Below are 19046 nucleotides of genomic sequence, written 5' to 3' on the forward strand. Positions count from 1 at the left end.
AGGGATGGGACCCAGGTCTTCTGCATTGCAGGCAGACTTTTTAACCATCTGAGCCACCAGGGAAGTTGTGAAAGCAACTCTGTCTGCATTAAGAACTTTCTTCCCTTGAAGTGGCAGTATGGTTTTCTGTGCCTTGAGGGTGCAGGAGGATGGGGCTTGCTGGGAGAAGAATATCAGGTGAGGAAGCCAGAAAGTCAGATCTACCTAGTGGGAAAGGAACAAAGTTGCTGCCAAGACAGCACAAAATGCTTCTTTTTTAAATAGTTTATTCATCTGTTTGGCCAAACAGGTAATGGAAACTGAGAATAATAATTTGCTAAAAAGTTCAGGTCATGAGTACCCCTTTCCCCTAGGAAACAAAAGACTCCATGGTTACAGAGTGCACCATTGGGTTATGACAACATTTCAAAATAAGGTTTCCGTTTCGATATGTAACAATGTAAACTTCAAAAATAGTAAACTCTAACCCCCTCATCCCTCTTTACAGATCTATCACAGATAGAATTTTCTGGCAGACCTATAATGTGGAAGTAAACAGCCTGGTGCTTAAAAGTTTCATAAAAAGGTTTGCAGATTCAGTAAATAATTTTTCCATCTTAGTCAGGAAGTAAAAGCAACCAGCAATTCATCTTCTGCGGACTCTGCCTCATATGCACACCGTGACCTGTGTTCTATGACACTGGTCATCAGCTTTGCCATTTTTGTACATACACACACATATATAGTATTTTGTTTGTTTCTAAAGATTTCTACATCTAAATGATAAGACGGCGCCAGTGACTTATAATGTCACCTCGCTTCACATAGGTAAAGACAAAAATTCTGTAGAAGGCACTGTAATTTCTCTTGCATGATCTTACACAGACATGTGAGGGCAAGCCAGCTGGGGCTAAGACTTAACTTCCCCTTTCTGTTACCCAGCTCAGTCTGTCCTCTAATCATCACCCCCAGGTTAGCCACAGTCGATGGTTTTCCAAGTCCATTTTCCTTTTCTGCTCCAGCTCTTCACATCCCATCTACCCACCCATCCAGAAATCCATTTGTCCCAGTTAACTCAGAGTGATCTTTTGGTTCATTGAAATCCCTTAAAATTAAGAGTGCAGCTCTGGTATAAAACAAAATATGACCTACCATCGCTGAGAAATAATCACAGTGTGCAATGTAATTTTCAGTTGCAAAGATTTGAAACATCTGCCCTGCCATGTCGAGAACACCTGTCATCCCAAGCAATCTAGGCAAGGATCATTTTAAGCTGCTTTACATTCATGTAAAAAGAGCGGAGAGGTTCTTCTTTTCTCTCCCGTATTGAATCGGTACCCTTAAGTGAAAGATCTGATGTGAAAAAAGTGCAAGCAAGTTGGACATGCCAATAAATACCATATAACTTACTGCAGATTACCAAAACTGTACAGGTATGTACACCTCACCAAGCTGAGGTTCCCCCTGTCAGGAAGAGATTCCGAATCCCCCTCGTGAGCGGTCGCCGCAGAGTCTCAGGGCAGATGGTCAGCGGGCGAAGGAGGGCCGGGCCCTTCTGCTCTTGCTCTGAAGCCCCAAGCCCAGGTCCGCTCCACTGTCAGCTGCCTCCTCCTTCTTCCTCACTTTGAGGCGAGTGAGCAGCTTAATCAACCAGACGTCCCATTCCTCAGGCAGGAGGAGGAGGAGGAAGCCCAGGCCGATGATGATGATGGCAATTACCCGGACGCCGTTGAAAACGATCTTACTGGTATAGTGGTCAACCACTGCAGGAGACAGAGAACGGAGGTTACCCAGGGGCCAACAGGCCTGGGCAATCAGGAGGTGGGGACCCCCGCCAGGCCAGGGCCTGGGGCAGCCCTTTCTGCGGGGCGGACGCTGTGCTCCCCTGACCAGGTAGGCAGAGCTGCCGCCAGCAAATCCCCCTAACTTTAGGAGTGCTGGCTGCTGGGAGGCCTTGCACCAGGTTTCACTTCCCCAGACTGCCTTGACCTGGCACCTTAGTTTGGACATCGACTTGTGTGAGAGACAAAACAAAACACAAGGGCACTTAGAGACGTGTGTGTGTGTGTGTGTGTATATATATATAGTGTGTGTGTGTATATATATATATATATATAGTGTGTGTGTGTGTGTATATATATATAGTGTGTGTATATATATGTATACATATATATATAGTGTGTGTATATATACATTATATATAGTGTGTGTGTGAATATATATATATATATAGTGTGTGTGTATATATATATAGTGTTTGTGTGTGTGTGTATATATATATATATAGAGTGTGTGTGTGTATATATACATATATATATAGTGTGTGTGTGTATATATATACATATATATATATAGTGTGTGTGTATATATATACATATATATATATAGTGTGTGTGTATATATATACATATATATATATATTGTGTGTATATATATATATATTGTGTGTATATATATATATATTGTGTGTGTGTGTATATATATATTGTGTGTGTGTATATATAGTGTGTGTATATATATATAGTGTGTGTGTATAGATATATATAGTGTGTGTGTATATATATAGTGTGTGTGTGTATATATACATATAGATATATATAGTGTGTGTGTGTATATATACATATAGATATATATAGTGTGTGTATATATATATAGTGTGTGTGTGTATATATACTATATACATATAGTGTGTGTATATATACATATATATATATAGTGTGTGTATATATTGTGTGTGTGTGTGTATATATTGTGTGTGTGTGTATATATATATTGTGTGTGTATATTGTGTGTGTATGTGTGTGTGTATATATTGTGTGTATGTGTGTGTGTATATATATATTGTGTGTGTATGTATATATATAGTGTGTGTGTATATATATATTGTGTGTGTGTATATATAGTGTGTGTGTGTATGAATATATATATAGTGTGGGTGTATATATTGTGTGTGTGTGTATATTGTGTGTGTATGTGTGTGTATATATATATATTGTGTGTGTATATATATATATATAGTGTGTGTGTATATATATATATATTGTGTGTGTGTGTATATATATATATAGTGTGTGTGTATATATATATATATTGTGTGTGTGTGTATATATTGTGTGTGTGTATATATATATAGTGTGTGTGTGTGCTCAGTTGCTCAGTGTGTCTGACTCTTTGCGATCCCCTAGACTGTAACTGTCCAGGCTCCTCTATCCATGGAATCTTCCAGGCAAGAATACTGGGGTGGATTGCCACTTCCTACTCCAGGGGATCTTCCTGACCCAGTGATTGAACCTGTGTTTCTTGCATCTCCTGCATTGGCAGGCGAGTTTTTTTTTTTTTTAACCACTAGTGCCACCTGGGAAGCCCTGTATATATACTGGCTGGCTAAAAAGTTCATTCAGGTTTCTCATACGCTGTCCTGGAAAAATCCCAGTGAACTTTCAGCCAATCCAGTATACACCAAAATTAATTGTGGCCACCTCTGGGGTGCCAGGACAATTAAAATGTTATTGTCTTCTTTCCATTCTTGGTGCTTTTCACATTTTAAAAGGATTTTATTTATTTTTATATTTTTGGATGCACCCCACGGCATGTGGGATCCCAGCTCCCCAACCAGGGATTAAACATGTGCCCCCTGCATTGGAAGTATAGAGTCTTAACCACTGGACTGCTGGAAGTTCATATTTTTATGTTCTAAGGACCAAACTCAACCTGGTTCTTCGAAGGTAGCAGATACAAACTTTTATTCCATTCCAGGGTATTATTAGCGTGAGGCTCTAATGCCACCTATGTCATCACTGATTATGAACATTTATTAAAGGCCCAAGAAGCTCATTTCTGACTGATGAGGTGAGGGAACAAAATGAGAACAGGATTCACATCAGTTCGTACAAACCTGGATCATCATTCTCTTCATAACTAACGATCAAAAGCATTCCAAAGTTGGTTTTCTTTTCCTTTTTTTGCTTTCTTTTTCTCTTTTCTTAACTAAATCAAACAAAGCAAATTTGGAGGCAGGCCTCCACATAAAATGGTTGTCTGAGGAGGCCTTACAAATAGCTGAGAAAAGAAGAGAAGTGAAAGGCAAAGGAGGAAAGGAAAAATATATCCATCTGAATGCAGAGTTCCAAAGAATAGCAAGGAGAGATAAGAAAGCCTTCCTTAGCATATTTCCAATGCAATTTTTGCATATTTCCAATGCAAAGAAATAGATGAAAACAATAGAATGGGAAACACTAGAGATCTCTTCAAGAAAATTAGAGATACCAAAGGAATATTTCATGCAAAGATGGGCTCAATAAAGGACAGAAATGGTATGGACCTAACAGAAGCAGAAGATATTAAGAAGAGGTGGCAAGAATACACAGAAGAACTATACAAAGAAGATCTTCATGACCCACAGAACCACGATGGTGTGATCACTCATCTAGAGCCAGACATCCTGGAATGAGAAATCAAGTGGGCCTTAGGAAACATCACTATGAACAAAGCTAGTGGAGGTGATGGAATTCCAGCTGAACTATTTCAAATCCTAAAAGTGCTGCACTCAATATGCCAGCAAATTTGGAAAACTCAGTAGTGGCCACAGGACTGGAAAAGGTCAGTTTTCATTCCAATCCCAAAGAAAGGCAATGCCAAAGAATGTTCAAACTACCACACAATTGCACTCATCTCACAAGCCAGCAAAATAATGCTCAAAATTCTCCAAGCTAGGCTTCAACAGTACATGAACTGACAATTTCCAGATGTTCAAACTGGATTTAGAAAAGGCAGAAGAATAACAGATCAAATTGTCAACATCCGTTGGATCATAGAAAAAGCAAAAGAATTCCAGAAAAACATCTGCTTTACTAACTACACTGAAGCCTTTGACTGTGTGGATCACTGTTGTGGAAAATTCTTAAAGAGATGGGAATACCAGAGTAGCTTACCTTCCTCCTGAGAAATCTGTATGCAGGTCAAGAAGCAACAGTTAGAAATGGACATGGAAAAACAGACTGGTTCCACACAGGAAAAGGAGTACATCAAGGCTGTATACTGTCACCCTGCTTATTTAACTTATATGCTAATAACCTCAGATATGCAGATGACACCACCCTTATGGCAGAAAGTGAAGATGAACTAAAAAGCCTCTTGATGAAAGTGAAAGAGGAGAGTGAAAAAGTTGGCTTAAAGCTCAATATTCAGAAAACTAAGATCATGGCATCTGGTCCCATCACTTCATGGGAAATAGATGGGGAAACAGTGGAAACAGTGTCAGACTTTATTATTTTGGGCTACAAAATCACTGCAGATGGTGATTGCAGTCATGAAATTAAATGACACTTGCTCCTTGACAACCTAGGAGCTCTGATCAACCTAGATTGCATATTAAAAAGCAGAGACATTACTTTGCCAACAAAGGTCCATCTGGTCAAAGCTATCATTTTTCCGGTAGTCATGTATGGATGTGAGAGTTGGACCATAAAGAAAGCTGAGCATAAATAAGAATTGATGCTTCTGAACTGCAGTGTTGGAGAAGACTCTTGAGAATCCCTTGAATTGCAAGGAGATCCAACCAGTCCATCCTAAAGGAAATTAGTCCTGAATATTCATTGGAAGGACTTATGCTGAAGCTGAAGCTCCAATACTTTGGCCACCTGATGCAAAGAACTGACTCCTTGGAAAAGACACTGATGCGGGGAAAGATTGAAGGCAGGAGGAGAAGGGGACGACAGAGGATGAGATGGTTGGATGGCATCACTGACTCGATGGACATGAGTTTGAGTAAACTCCAGGAGTTGGTGATGGACAGGGAGGCCTGGAGTGCTGTAGTCCATGGGGTCAGCAAGGGTCAGATACGACTGAGTGACTGAACTGAACTGAACTCCACACAAGGAAGAATCAGATTGTTTTCTTGAAAAACTCAGTCTGTGAAAGAGTTTTTTCTGACTTACACGTGCAGCTTTTGAAGCCTGCCGTGCTGTCCCTCTCTCTGCATCCCCCACCCCGCCTGTCTGCCACACGAGGGGGCTGCTCTGTCATCTCCCTTCCTGTTCCTCCAGTCTTCTTGCCCCCCCCCCCCCCCCGCCCCCGCTTCTTCCTGCTCCTCTCACCTCCATCTAGAGGGTGGGCAGAGAGGTAAAAGGTAAAACTGAAAAATACATTTTGTTAGCAGTTCTTTTGTGGAATTAAAGCACCTCTTCTATCTCCCTCTAATTCAGAAACACTTTAATTTTTAATACTGGCAGAACAGCCTGTTAATTTACAAATGAAAGAAAGTGAAAGTGTTAGTTGCTCAGTTGTGTCCGACTCCTTGCAACCGCATGGACTGTAGCCCACTAGGCTCCTCTGTCTATAGAATTCTCCAGGCAAGAATACTGGAGTGGATTGCCACTTCCTTCTCCAGAGGATCTTCCTGACCCAGGGGTCAAACCCCAGTCTCCTGCATGGCAGGCGGATTCTTTACAGTGAGCCACCAGAGCCAGTCAGCCAGTCCCACGAGCTATGCTAGAGAGAGCGTCAGAAAGCCCCGCAAGGGCTCTGCTCGGACGGTCGGAGGACCACCGACTCCTCTGCTCCTCCTCCCCTGGAGAACTGATTGCCATTGCTTCCTCTGATACACTGCTGACCCTCTTAAAGTGCAGGTGAGTAGCAGAGAATTCCGATTAACCTCTCACACACTGGCTGTATGATACAGTCCAAGTAGCTTCTATACAAGGGTCACCTGGAATATGCCTCCTTGAAATAAGAATGCTCTGATGCACTAAGATGCATTGGGGGTATGTTGATGAGTTATTTTTCTGAAGCCTGTGGTGTGTGGACACAGACAGGCTGGACCACTTTTCTACCAGCTCTCCAGTTGCTTAGGGGCTTCCTGCCTTTGGAAGTTCTGCCTCCTAAATCATTTCGTGTGGTCCTCCTATCAACCAAGGTGAAGACTCAGGGACAACCTTCATTTTTAGGGGATAAGTAAGGGCCCAGAGAGGTTATGAGGGGGGCCTGGTCACCCTCCCTCTGGGCAGGCGCTGGGCCCAAGGAGTCTGGGACCGGGGTAAGGCACAAGTAGATCGTGCGGAATGCGACGCAAGGAAGACCTCTGGAAGTTGACTGTGGTTTTACCTATGCTTCCAGGCTTCTTATCACCAGACTGAGCAGGATATGGGGTTGCCACTCCCTGGGAGCCTAGTCCTCTAATGGCCCAGAAGTGGGCAGGTGGGGAGATGGCTTTGGTAGGAGCTGTACCAAGGTCAAAGGGGTGAGTGCTCTGGGAAGTGACTCACAAACAGATTCTACAGGGAGGTCGACTATGACTCAGGGAGATTCTGGAAGGAAAACCCAGAGTTCATAGCAGCAGGAGCCAGGAAAAGGAGGAGGTGACGGGCAGGTGACGGCACGCTTTAGAGAGCTGCCGACTGAGTGTGCTGCTGAGTCCCCAGTGGGACACAGAGCGGGGTCCTGAGCAGCTGGATGGGGGCTCTCTTCTGGGACTCCAGGAGCAATGTCCACACTTCTGTAGCTGTGGACGTGTCTCCATCTCATGCCTGCCATACCCTGAGCTAATATTCTCTTTTAGAAAGCTGCTTATGAAAACTGAAAAACTCTCTTCTGCTACTTATTCGTCTCTACTTACTAATAAACTTAATGATATTCATCTCTGATCTCCACACTAGCTCAAATAAAGATGATTTTAGACTTTCTGTACCTTGGTGTTATATGTGAAAATCAGTCCACTCTGAAGAAAATACTGCATGTGTCACAAACGTCAACATTTTACCCAAGTGGTTTCTTTCTATACAGGAGGTTAAACCTGTACACTGTACAAGCAAGCAAGAATATATGTGAGTATGTGTGTGCACGTGTGTGTGTGTGTGTGTCTACAAACATACAGAAAGCCACAGAAGTTTACCTGCATTCACAGGTACGCTGAGGACGATTCCAAGAGACATCAGAGTAGGATATGTAACAGCAATTCCAAAGTTTAATACAATATTGAATGCTGAAATAAAGAATAAAAAGATAGGTGTTATGCATGCCCAGCCCTGATTTTCCATCCTCTATGGCCTATCCCACCCCAGCTTCTCTGAGGAGGCTGGAGTCTAGGTGTCTTGGTCTTTATTCTGACTCAGGGGATTTGGGTTCCTGCAAGGACTCCAGGACTGGGGATTAGGGCCAAACATCCTGACTACTCAGGTCTCTTCTCTCGCCTGAGCTCTGAAGAAGAAGAAAGAAATTTTAAAAAGCTAACCAGTGAGAAGGCACTAGAAAAGAGGATGGGGCCATCCTACTTACTTGACTAACTTTGCTTTTGTCTGCTGCTGGCAGTGATTCTGGGATGACTATGATCAGGAGCTTTGGGATGCACATTTTAGGTAGAAATGGGTGAGGGTCCTGCTTGGGTGCTTCCCTTATAGCAATTACTGGTGATGAGGACGATGATGTTGATGAAGTAATGGTGATGATGACACTAATATAATATTTACTGAACTATCAGGTAGTGTTCTAAGAGCTCTGTGTGGACTGTTAACCAACTCCAAGCTTGCACCGCTTGCTGCATGACAGGCCAATAATTGAAAGGTCGGTTGCTGGAGCAAAAGAAATGACAACTTTATTCATAAAGCTGGCAAACCGAGAAGATGGTGAGTTCATGTCCCAAAGAACTATCTAGTCTGGGTTAGAATTCAGGCTCCTTTCATACTAAAAGGGGAACAGTAGAGTCAAACACTTCCTGGTTCCCATCAGTCTCCAGAAAGGATGTGTTAATTTCTTTTTCTCTACAGTCATTCACAAGCGGGTCTAGTCAGGTTATTTCCTGTGAGCTAAACAAAGGTATTTTAGCTTAATGCACATTACTTGGGGAGTATTATGTATAATTTAAGCTTGTAGGCATCATCCTTTTAGTGATAAACTTGTAATAGAATACAAAAGTTTCTTCCCTATTATAGTATTAATATACCAACTTCTAACCAGCCCTATATTCAATGGAAGGACTGATGCTGAAGCTGAAGCCAATACTTTGGCCACCGGATGTGGAGAACCAACTCATTGGAAAAGACCCTGATTCTGGGAAGGATGGAGGGCAGGAGAAGAGGGGGGCGACAGAGGATGAGATGGTTGGATGGCATCACTAACTCAATGGACATGAGTTTGAACAAACTCGGGGAGATAGTGAAGGACAGGGAAGGCTGGCGTGCTGCAGTCCATGGGGCTGCAAAGAGCTGGACATGACTTGGCGACTGAACAACAGGAATAACCAACCCTGTAAGTAATGCACTATTATTACCCTTAGCCACTAGTTCACTGTTCAGAGCCGCCACGACCATGGTTACTACCACAGCGACCATAAGTCCTGGAATCAGAACTAGTGTCATCATTACAAAGGCTTTCCTTTTTGCGACACAGTGACCTAGAAAACCATGAAGAACTTAAGGATAATAATAGACTTGCTTTTTTTTCTCCTTCAGGGCATGAGTTTACATGCCCTGGAGCTTTCCGGATCCCATTTTGTCAGTCCCTGCTTTCTGGGGATTCTGGCAGGGTAGTCACCACTTACTCAATAAGAGGACTGAAAATCCACAAAGGTTTCCCCATGGAATGTCATCAAAAGAGCTCCAGTATTCCACTTTGGTAAAGTAGAGGATGACAGGAATACAGGTGATGAAGAGGATGTTAAACACACCCAGAATGGAAAGAAATAAGGCGGCTTCTCCAAACTTAGCACTGCCCAGGAGGAGCTTGAACAGGACCTGCCGGAGAGAGCAGAGGAGGGGGGGGTGACAGTCTGCCTCGGACTCCAACTTGCCATGGAGATGCGAGTGCACTTGGTAAGCTGGGGCTGGACCACGGGGCCGACAGCCACGTGATGGTAGATTCCACCTTGCGTGGCCTTCAGTGAAGGGCAGCAGTGTTCCTCCATGCTTAGCAGTGTGGCGATGGAGAGTTACTCCTCGGGTACATAGAGAGCATTTTCAGGAATCATGGGTTTTCACATCACACTTGATTCCTCTGTGCTGTATCCATGACACCACATCGCAGCCTCATGGCATTGAAGATGAGAAAGCCACATAAATTAGAAGTCGCTTAAATTAGAAGTATCTGCCATGATTGCATGGGTTTCCAAGTGGTGCTAGTGGTAAAGAATCCCCCTGCCATGCAGGAGACCTAAGAGACCCGGGTTTGATCCCTGGGCTGGGAAGACCCCCAGGAGGAGGGCATGGCTACCCACTCCAGTATTCATGCCTGGAGAATCCCCGTGGACAGAGGAGCCTGGAGGGCTACGTTCCATAGGGTTGCAAAGAGTCAGACTTGATCGACGCGACTTATCACGCACTCAAGCCACGATTACACATTCCGTTCGGGGACCCCTAACATTCATCCCTGAACAGTTTGAAAACCACTGCCCCACCCTCAAAAAAGTGATCTGGCTACAAAGACATTTCCTATAAACCAAATGGAGAGGTTTTACAACACTCACAGCTTACCTCTGCTCCAGTCCACCACCCCCATTCCAGACATGGCATGGGCTTTTAGTGGAACACTCCCGACGGATTTCTTGCCCCTGTTTGTACACATCTCAGATGCATGAAAAGCCAGGAAAGGGACAAAGGCGGCTGGAGAAGCCAGGAAGCTGAGCTCCCAGAGGAAGCAGGCCCCCGTCCAGCCTCCGTGTTTACTACATTGTTCAGTTACAGAACTGATGGTCCAATTTCAGCCTCTGCTGTGTTCCTCCTTCTTCCTCTTCCAGTCATTTCACATCTCTTTGGGGTATCTCTGGACATTTCTGGGCAGGAAGCATGCAAAGGGAAATGAAGTCAAGTCCTTTTACCCTTCTGCCCACCAGCCTCTCTGGATAAAGACCAGCCAGCGGAGGAGTTGGAAAAAATGTAAGTCTAAATCAGAATATTTGTATTCGTGGTGGACAGAGTATCTATCCACTCTGCTTCCCATTAGCATGCAGCTCATTGACGAGAGCAGAGTATTTAAGTATTTTCTGTATTTGGACAGTGGCTCTGGAGTCACAAATGGGGCTAGACTATCACATCCTCTGGGTGAGATATATTCCTCATGGGCTGTGTTTCGCTCTCTGAGGGCAAAGGGCAGGGAGCTGATGAAGGATAAGAAGGCACAGTTGGGATTTCCCCGGTGGTCCAGTGGTTAAGACTCCGAGCTTCCAATGCAGGGAGTGCAAGTTCGATCCCTGGTCAGGGAACTAAAATATCACCAGCCTCAGGCCAAGGCCAAAACAAAATGTACAGTTATTTCATTTTACAAAAGAACAAATGTGTTCCTCCCCATGCTGGAAAAGTTCCTTTTCTTAGAACTTTCTACAGTCACTTATTTTCTCTACCTGACTGTCTGGATCCACAAAGGGCCATTAAGTCTCAAAGCTAAAATGTAATTTTTCATTGAATCCTCCAGGTCAGTTTCCCAACATGGAGACCAGAAAACATTTGCATTCTTGACTAGGGATCCAAAGAGAAGGGGAAGCAAAGAGGGAGAGCAGTTGAGAGGTGTGATGGAGCAGAGAGGATGAGAGACAAGTGTGGGGGAAAAAATTGTCTTCTCTAGACATGCAGTTGGCACACACACACGTCCAATGGTTCCCAGCATTTTGTCAAAAATATTTTATAATTCCATATGATAGTAATTGTGCTTTTATTTATTCACTCTAAAGCAATACTTGAAATGCACATGGATTCATGTTGAGTCCTGGTGGCCTCAAAAACCATGTGATAAAAGATTTCAAAGCTGCAGGAGATATTCCAATTTTCATGTCCAATCTGATGGGAAATTATCTGACCAAACACAGAAGCAGGCAGTTAAGGCCCCCGATCCTTCTCTGTGCCTGGGTGCTAAGTCTCCTCAGTCCTGGTGGACTCTTTGCGACCCCATGGACTGTAGCCCGCCAGGCTCCTCTGTCCATGGGATTCTCCAGGCAAGAGTACTGGAGTGGATTGCTACACCCTCCTCCAGGGGATCTTCCCTGCCCAGGGATCAAACCCACGTCTCTCATATCTCCTGCATTGGCAGGCTGGTTCTTCCTCACTAGTGTCACCTGGGAAGCCCAATCCTCCCTTGTCTGGCCAAACAAGTAAGCCACTCATCGAACTCAGTTGATCCACCTATCCTTCCACCCCTTTTATCCCAAATGCTGCAAATGTATGGCCATCGATGGAAGGGTCTGGAAAGCCAGAGCCAAGAGCTGCTGCACGTCTCCGCACCGCGAGGCTCGGGGTGCCGGGTGCGCATGCTCAAGCACCAGCTCCATCCAAGGTTCCCTCAAAGCACCCAGCCGGCCAGGCCAGGAAGAGCCAGCGAGCCCGCTCCCCGCGCCTACCTTGTAGAGAGCGGACATGGATGCCGAGCCCACCACCAGGGCTATGCCGATGACGGAGTGGCTGTGGAAGCCATCCGCGTAGGTCATCATCACGATCCCAGCGATGGCGAGGATGGCAGCCACGATCTGGACGGAAGGAAGATACGGTGGTCAGAGCAGCGGCGGGGAGTCGGAGGGGCCCCCACGTGCCGACAGGTGTAGGAATGTCTGCGAGGGTGCCGCGGAGGGCGGCAGGGCGCCTTTTCAGTCCTTCGGAGACCACGCAAAGGCTGCTCTCCTGTCTGGATATTTGTCCCTGCTTGGAAGGGGGCACTCGGCAAAGCCTGGCGTGACCCGAGGACCGGGAGTGGTTGACGGCAAGGAGCAGAGCCGCGGCTTGGCGTCATGTCGGGGGAGGGCCGGCCATGTGATTCCTGGGGCCGCCAGACTGGGTGGTCACAGTCGCAACGCCAGGTTCTTCGGTCATGACTAAGGCCTGTTCTTCCCAACTTTCCGGAGGTGCCTCTCAGGGTCCTGCTTCTATGTATTTCACATCTCAACACAGAGTGACCACGACCACGGATCTTGGCCCTCCTTTACACCCCAGTGGTAGAACCTTCTGGAAAGGCATGTGTCACTGGCCCATCAAGGCTACATACAGTGTCTTAACCCTGGCCCTGCAGTTCCTTTCCTCAGCTACTGGAGGGCCCACCACTCCAGCCCCCGGCTTCCACCCTTGCCCCCGCCCCCAGCCCTGTTCTCCTCCAGACTCCTCAGGAGGAATAAGGGCTCCAGGGATCTTTACACATTCCTGTTGTGCAAAATCAAATCGTCAGAGTGCACAGGAGAGAAACTTACTTGGGATAACATTTCCTAAAGGAGAAATGCTTTAGCACTAAGTACCTGTTCTAACCAGAGGTGGTCTTGGAGCTACATAAAGGTCGCTGGGCGGCAAGTGGGGAGGGGCTGCTGGAGGCAGAACAAACGTGGGCGGTGCAAGTTCTGACGACTGGATTTACCGGAGTTTTCTTACAGACTGTTCAAATGACCTCTGGTCTCTGCAAAAATATCCAGTGGCTAACATTTACTGAGTGATCAGGGGATACGTGTTTTCTGTGTACTTTCTCATTTAATCCTCAGACTAGGTAGATATTGCTATTTATCTCATTTTATAGACATGGGCACTTAAGCTCGGTAACGTGCTGAAAGTCATAGAGCTGGGATACACATTTCAGGTTTAACTGCAAAGGCAGTGTTTCTATATATAAATAGAAAGTAGGACTCACCTCTTAAGCCATTGCCATTTCTACTCTGACATCTGAAGTGAGGTTTCCTGCAGGGTTGAGCCATGCTGTGTTTAGGTTAGTGAAAGGCCCTGTGTCAGGGCTCAGCGGTTGGAGTGGTCGTGCATTCCTCAGGCAGTATGAAGACACACCTGCCTTCACACGGGCCCTTGAGCGAGCAGGTGGTCATCCTTCCTTGGGGAAGTGCTAGGCCTGCTGTGTCTACCAGCCCTTTCTGGTTTGGTGCTTCCCTTTTATCACTCATCATCACGTAAGGCATGTATTTTATATTCAAATGCTACGTGGACTGTGCATGGCTCTTCATTAAGAAAGAAGAAGAGGTACAAGAACAATCAGGGACCTTCCCCCCCAGGAGAACAGGGATAAGTGCAAAAGCAGGGGGGCAAGGGGTGTGGGCTCTGCTCCAGAGGGCCCGCACAGTAGGAAAATGCAGTACGGGGCAGTAGGACCTGGCTAGGCAGCTGGGTAAACAGAGAGAACTAACTAGAAAAAGAAGGAAATGGGGGGGGGGGGGGGACGGGGAAGAACACAGCTCCACCCCAGGTGATGTGGCACATTTCCAAAGGCACCTGAGTCTTTCCAAACATAAGGATGAAGTTTCAGGAAGTGAAGAAGAACCAGGGATATTCTTCCCTGAAGATTTAGAGGGCAGATTTCAGACCTCCTCACTCTCTTTTCTCTATTAATCAAATCATAAAGAGCTAAAAGCTTCCATCTGAGCTGTCCTGTGCAGAAGAGCTGAGGGAAGGGGCAAGAAATAGAGAGTGTAGGTGGTCACTGGCTTCCCAGCCAACATTTGCCAAGTCCAGACCAGTGAGTTCATTCTGCCAGATGGCACTGGGGACGGTGCTCACCCCCCAGCTGCTCACATCCAAGGTATCTCCTCTTAGAGGTCCCCTCCATGAGTCTCTGGTTTAAGCAACTCGATTTCAGGGCATACTGTCTGGGCATCGGCAGCTCCCTGGGACCCCTGACCCTGAACCTGGACCCTGACCTCCATGCCAGAGGGGAAGCCGGTGGTTTTCCTTGTATCTGATATCCCTGAAAGCAGAGCAGAGTTGAAAAATACCCTACGGATCTTGGGGGAAGACCTGAGCATCCTTTCCCAAGCCTGAAATTCCTTTGATGATGCCAGATCTCTTTAAAAAATAAGCGCGGAGTTCACACCTTATACTCTAAAATACCTGGTTTTGGGTTTACACCTGGAAATGTTCCCCAGCCTATTTCCTGTTGTAAGAGGAACTCTCCAGTAAGGCAGGTCCTGTGTGTTCTGTGGTTTCACATAGTCCTCATCTTCTAGATCCCAGCCTCCCTGGGGGAGAATGCTGAGTCTCAGGATGGAATGAAGTGGATTTCCCTACTTCCCCTCACCCCTGCTTTCTCACCCTTTCCTGTTGCATCCCCAGGGTATCCCACTGAACAGAGACTTGGGGATCCAGACAAATGGCTGACAGTGGCCTGAGACCAAGAGGAGGGGAGCCGCCATCTCTACTCTGACTGGGAAAGATGAGCTGGAGAAGAGGAAGAAGCGTGGACGTGGGAGACACTGAGGCCAGCATGTTAGCATTTAACCTCTTGATGATGGTCTTGCCTGTGTGGTTATGGCCTGCCCCACCCCCGGGGCTCTGGATCCAGGCTCCAGCAACTCACTGACGCACCCGTACCCCCCACGGCCACACTGCTCCCCATCAGACGCCAGGCCGAGAGGAGAGGGGCACCACGGAAGGGACGAGGCAGGTGTAGCCCTTGGTGAGTCTGCACGCCTCTCAGACCAGCACTGCTTCCCGCTCCTGCTAGAGATGCGATGGGCTGCATGCCCTCTGCCAAGCAGAGCCTCGTTTGTGATGGGCTTTAGATTTGTACAGTTTGGAGAAGTTAAAAAAAGGGAAAGGACAGGCTGATTTTTACGGATATTTCCCTCAGCCCTTCCCCTCCCAAGTCCTGCACTGCCCTCACTGATGCCAAGAGAGTCTGGAGGAATTAGCAGACCCTCTAGCTCACCCCGCTTGTTTCAGAGGCTGGAAAGGCGTCTGGGCCATGAGCCCCCCACCCCACGCTCCCCCACACTCCGTGCCCTTCCCCAGGCTGTGCTCATGTGGCGGGGGACAGCCTCCCAAACAGAAGGTGGAGTCGAGGTCAGCACTGGGGGTTACCGTTCAGGGGTGGCACTGCGCCAAAGGCTGCAAGTGGGTTAATTATGGAAAACATCAGCTGGGCTCAGACTGAGATGGGACCTGCTCTTGCAAAAGGTCCAGGCTCCCCAGGACCATGCTGCTGGGGTTTGAGCCCACTCGGATGGTCTCTTAGCTGCCCTCCTTGCTGCTTCTCCAGTCCTCCTGGTTTGCACGCTTTAGCTGGAGTGGGTAGTTCTGAACAGCTGAGAATGCCATCTGCCCTCTCCTTTGAGATGTGGACTGGGGGTGGCATGGCCTTTATCCAGCTGCTGACCACAGCTGGGTGGGCTCTGGCTTAGGAGGGGCCATCTCTCCTATCTCCAGAATTCTGCTTGCTCTCATTCTCCCGCTGCTTTTGCTGCACCCAACTGCCTTCCTAAGTGTCGGTCAGCCTCTGACACTATCACCCAAAGAACTGGGCTGGTCCATCAAACCCCTCTATTTGAGAAGGAATGAGAAGAATAACAACAGTGAAAGAAGAAAACATTTATGGGGTTTCATGTGTCGGGCATACATCATTTTATTTCACTCTTACAACTATTCCTCAAGATGAGTACTAACGTTCTATTTTATTTTTTGGCCTCACCCCATGCATGTGGGTTCCTAGTACCCTGACCAGGGGTTGAACTTGTGCCCCCTGCATTGGAAGGGTGGAGTCTTAACCACCAGACTGCCAAGGAAGTCGCCAACAACTGTATTTTAAAATGAGGTCATTAAGGCTCAGAGATGTTAAGTAACTAGCTTAACATTCAGCAGCTTATGAGAGTGGACCGAAACCCTTGTCCCTCAGCTCCAGGATATAGCATTTCCTTGTTGCGTTATGACCCCTGAGCCTGGAGAGCCAGGACACATGTGAAGAGCATATCCAAGCGCAGAATCAAGGGGTGACCTGGGGGCCAGCTTGGGCTCCTCTCAAACACTAGCCTCTGATGCCACGTGTGGCCACAACCTCCCCAGCATTTGAAGATAAACATTTGCTCTTCCTGGTCTGTCCACCTGACCCAGACCTGCTACTCTTTTCCAGGAACCACAACTCTTATGATTTGAGTCACTGCCTTAATAATGCAGGCCCTCTATGTTGCCTTCTCCATAAGCATCCGTTCTCTATGTCTGGGCGACTCTCAGGCCAGTGTGCTCAGCCATCAGGATGGAAATGAGTGTCAGTTCCCTTCAGTCTCTGGTGATGAACCAGCAGGAGGAGGTGGTCATCTAACCTGGCAGTCCGAGAGAAGTCTCAGAGAAGCGTGCGTGTTAGGCCTCATCCTGGACTCAAATCTCCACCTGCTTCCCCAGGGTGACCTCTGTCACTCTGCCCAGCTGCTGGCATCTTACATATTTTTTTCAAGCTCTCTGAACTCCTGAAGATGAGAAGAGGATGCCCCACCTTGACTTGGAGTGGGACGATCTTAGAGGACACGTCACTTACTCCTAGGAGAGGTGATGATTATCAGAGAGACTTAGAACTGTGTGGTGCTTTACAGGTTACTAAATTCCATCCCCAGCACCGGCTCCTGGGTCTTAATTTCAATGCTGGCCTCGTGCCGAAGGCCTTGAGATGAAAATCTGTTCAGTCTGCAGCGGTCAGTGCAGACCGAGCAAGTGGCCAGGATGGTGGGACCGAACCACAGCTCAGCGATGTGAGAAGGATCTTGCAAAGCAATGAGATAAAGATCTGGGTGTGTCACTCTGCTCTCTGTGAGTCAGTATTTTCACACCTCCTTCTCTTAACCTCAAAAAGTTTTTTTTCCAAACGATGCACAATGAACCTTGAAGCATCTTTCCTCAGCAATGTTCTCATCTGGAATCTGCTTTGGACTTTTAGAGTCATGCCCCAAGAGTGCTCTGCCATGCATTTTCTTGGCTCTTGGCATCAAAAGAAAGCCACCCATGGGCCCCAGGACATCTGAGCCTTCAGCATCCAGTCGGGCAGGCTATTGGACAGATTGCTGCTGGCTGTACCTCTTGTGGAGATGTATTCTATAGTTTATTTGCTCAAAGCTTTTCTGGGTGGTGGCACAGTGAGCTGAGTTCTTATTCCAAAATTAACATGAAGCCTCAAAACAAAATTTCCCCCTACTGCAAGCTAAAAATACAACCCAGCAGCTGACTCACGTCCCCACTGCTGTTTGAGTAACTAGGTGGGCGTGAAGCCACCATGAAGGTGATGTCATTGTTCCCAGGACAGTGAGCCAAGGACACAAGTAGAGAGCCTGGAATCTGCCCCTTTGCTGAGTGCCAGCGGGGTTCCCTCTAACGGGACTGCTGTCCAAAAGGACTCTTGGCTTCCTGGCCTTCCTACATGTTCTGAGGGTGCAGGAAGGAGTAAGTGATGCATTCTGACTAGCAGAGAGCTAGCCTCGTCAAATCCTTTCTGTCCCTGTCTGTGACCGTGATGATGGGGCAGTGGTAGCTCCTGGCCACCAGAGGGCGACAAGCAGAAGGCACCAGGACTCCGTCCCAAGGCCTGCTCAGTTCCTCAGTTGTGTCGGACTCTGCCACCCCATGCACTGTAGCCTGCCAGGCTCCTCCACCATGGAATTGTCCAGACAAGAATACTGGAGTGGGTTGCCATTTTCCAAGGCTAAATGTCACCTATCCCCTTCATCCTGGGTGGACTCCTCTATCTGTAGGCTCATGTTTGATAGCACATTTATCATATTTCATATAATTGTTCTAAAATATGACTAGCCAAATTTGACTCTATTTTAAGGGAATTTACTCAGTCTCAGAGGTGACAACGAGAGGTAATTCAAGGGGTATCATTTCATTCTCCCTTCCTCTGGGGTTGAAGAAAGTGAAACTGTCCCTCCAAAATTTGAACTAAGCTTAAGTGCATCTTAAGTGTGTTCAGAATTTGAACTGGGCTTCCCTGGTGGCTCAGTTGGTAAAGAATCCACCTGCAGAGGGGGAGACCTACGTTTGATCCCTGGGTTGGGAAGATCCCCTGGAGGAGGGCATGGCAACCCATTCCAGTATCCTTGCCTGGAGAATCCCCATGGACAGAGGAGCCTGGCGGGCTACAGTCCATGGAGTCACAAAGAGTCGGACACGACTAAGCGACTTTCACTTTCTAAGTGTGTCTGGCCCACCTGAGCATTGAAAACACCGCCCAGATAAATGGCCCACCAAGAGGGCATGTCCACGTGGATGAGGACATTTAGTTTTAGATATCAGTGTTATGGCAGTGTTAGCTGAGGGCTCTGGGCTGCAGGGACTGTGAGAGGCAGGCTGAATACATCACCCCTTCCCTAATGGGGGACCCCAACCGGCACACACTTTAGGGAATGCTTGTTG

General features: G+C 46.9%; 1 protein-coding gene across 4 annotated transcripts in view; it reads right to left on the reverse strand.

Annotated features, from left to right (window-relative positions):
* Positions 1–246: 246 nt before the first annotated feature.
* SLC35F3 (solute carrier family 35 member F3) overlaps positions 247–19046 on the reverse strand; it is a 412876-nt gene continuing 394076 nt past the window's right edge. For all 4 annotated transcript variants that reach the window (XM_043926802.1, XM_043926805.1, XM_043926803.1 and 1 more), the window contains 4 exons: positions 12296–12421; positions 9512–9704; positions 7868–7957; positions 247–1742 (listed from right to left, as the gene is read on the reverse strand). In XM_043926802.1, the coding sequence (XP_043782737.1) occupies positions 1507–1742; positions 7868–7957; positions 9512–9704; positions 12296–12421 (645 nt within the window). In that variant the 3' untranslated portion in view covers positions 247–1506. The remainder of the gene's footprint in view (positions 1743–7867; positions 7958–9511; positions 9705–12295; positions 12422–19046) is intronic.

Source organism: Cervus elaphus, chromosome 15, assembly GCF_910594005.1.
Source record: "Cervus elaphus chromosome 15, mCerEla1.1, whole genome shotgun sequence".
NCBI lineage: Eukaryota > Metazoa > Chordata > Mammalia > Artiodactyla > Cervidae > Cervus > Cervus elaphus.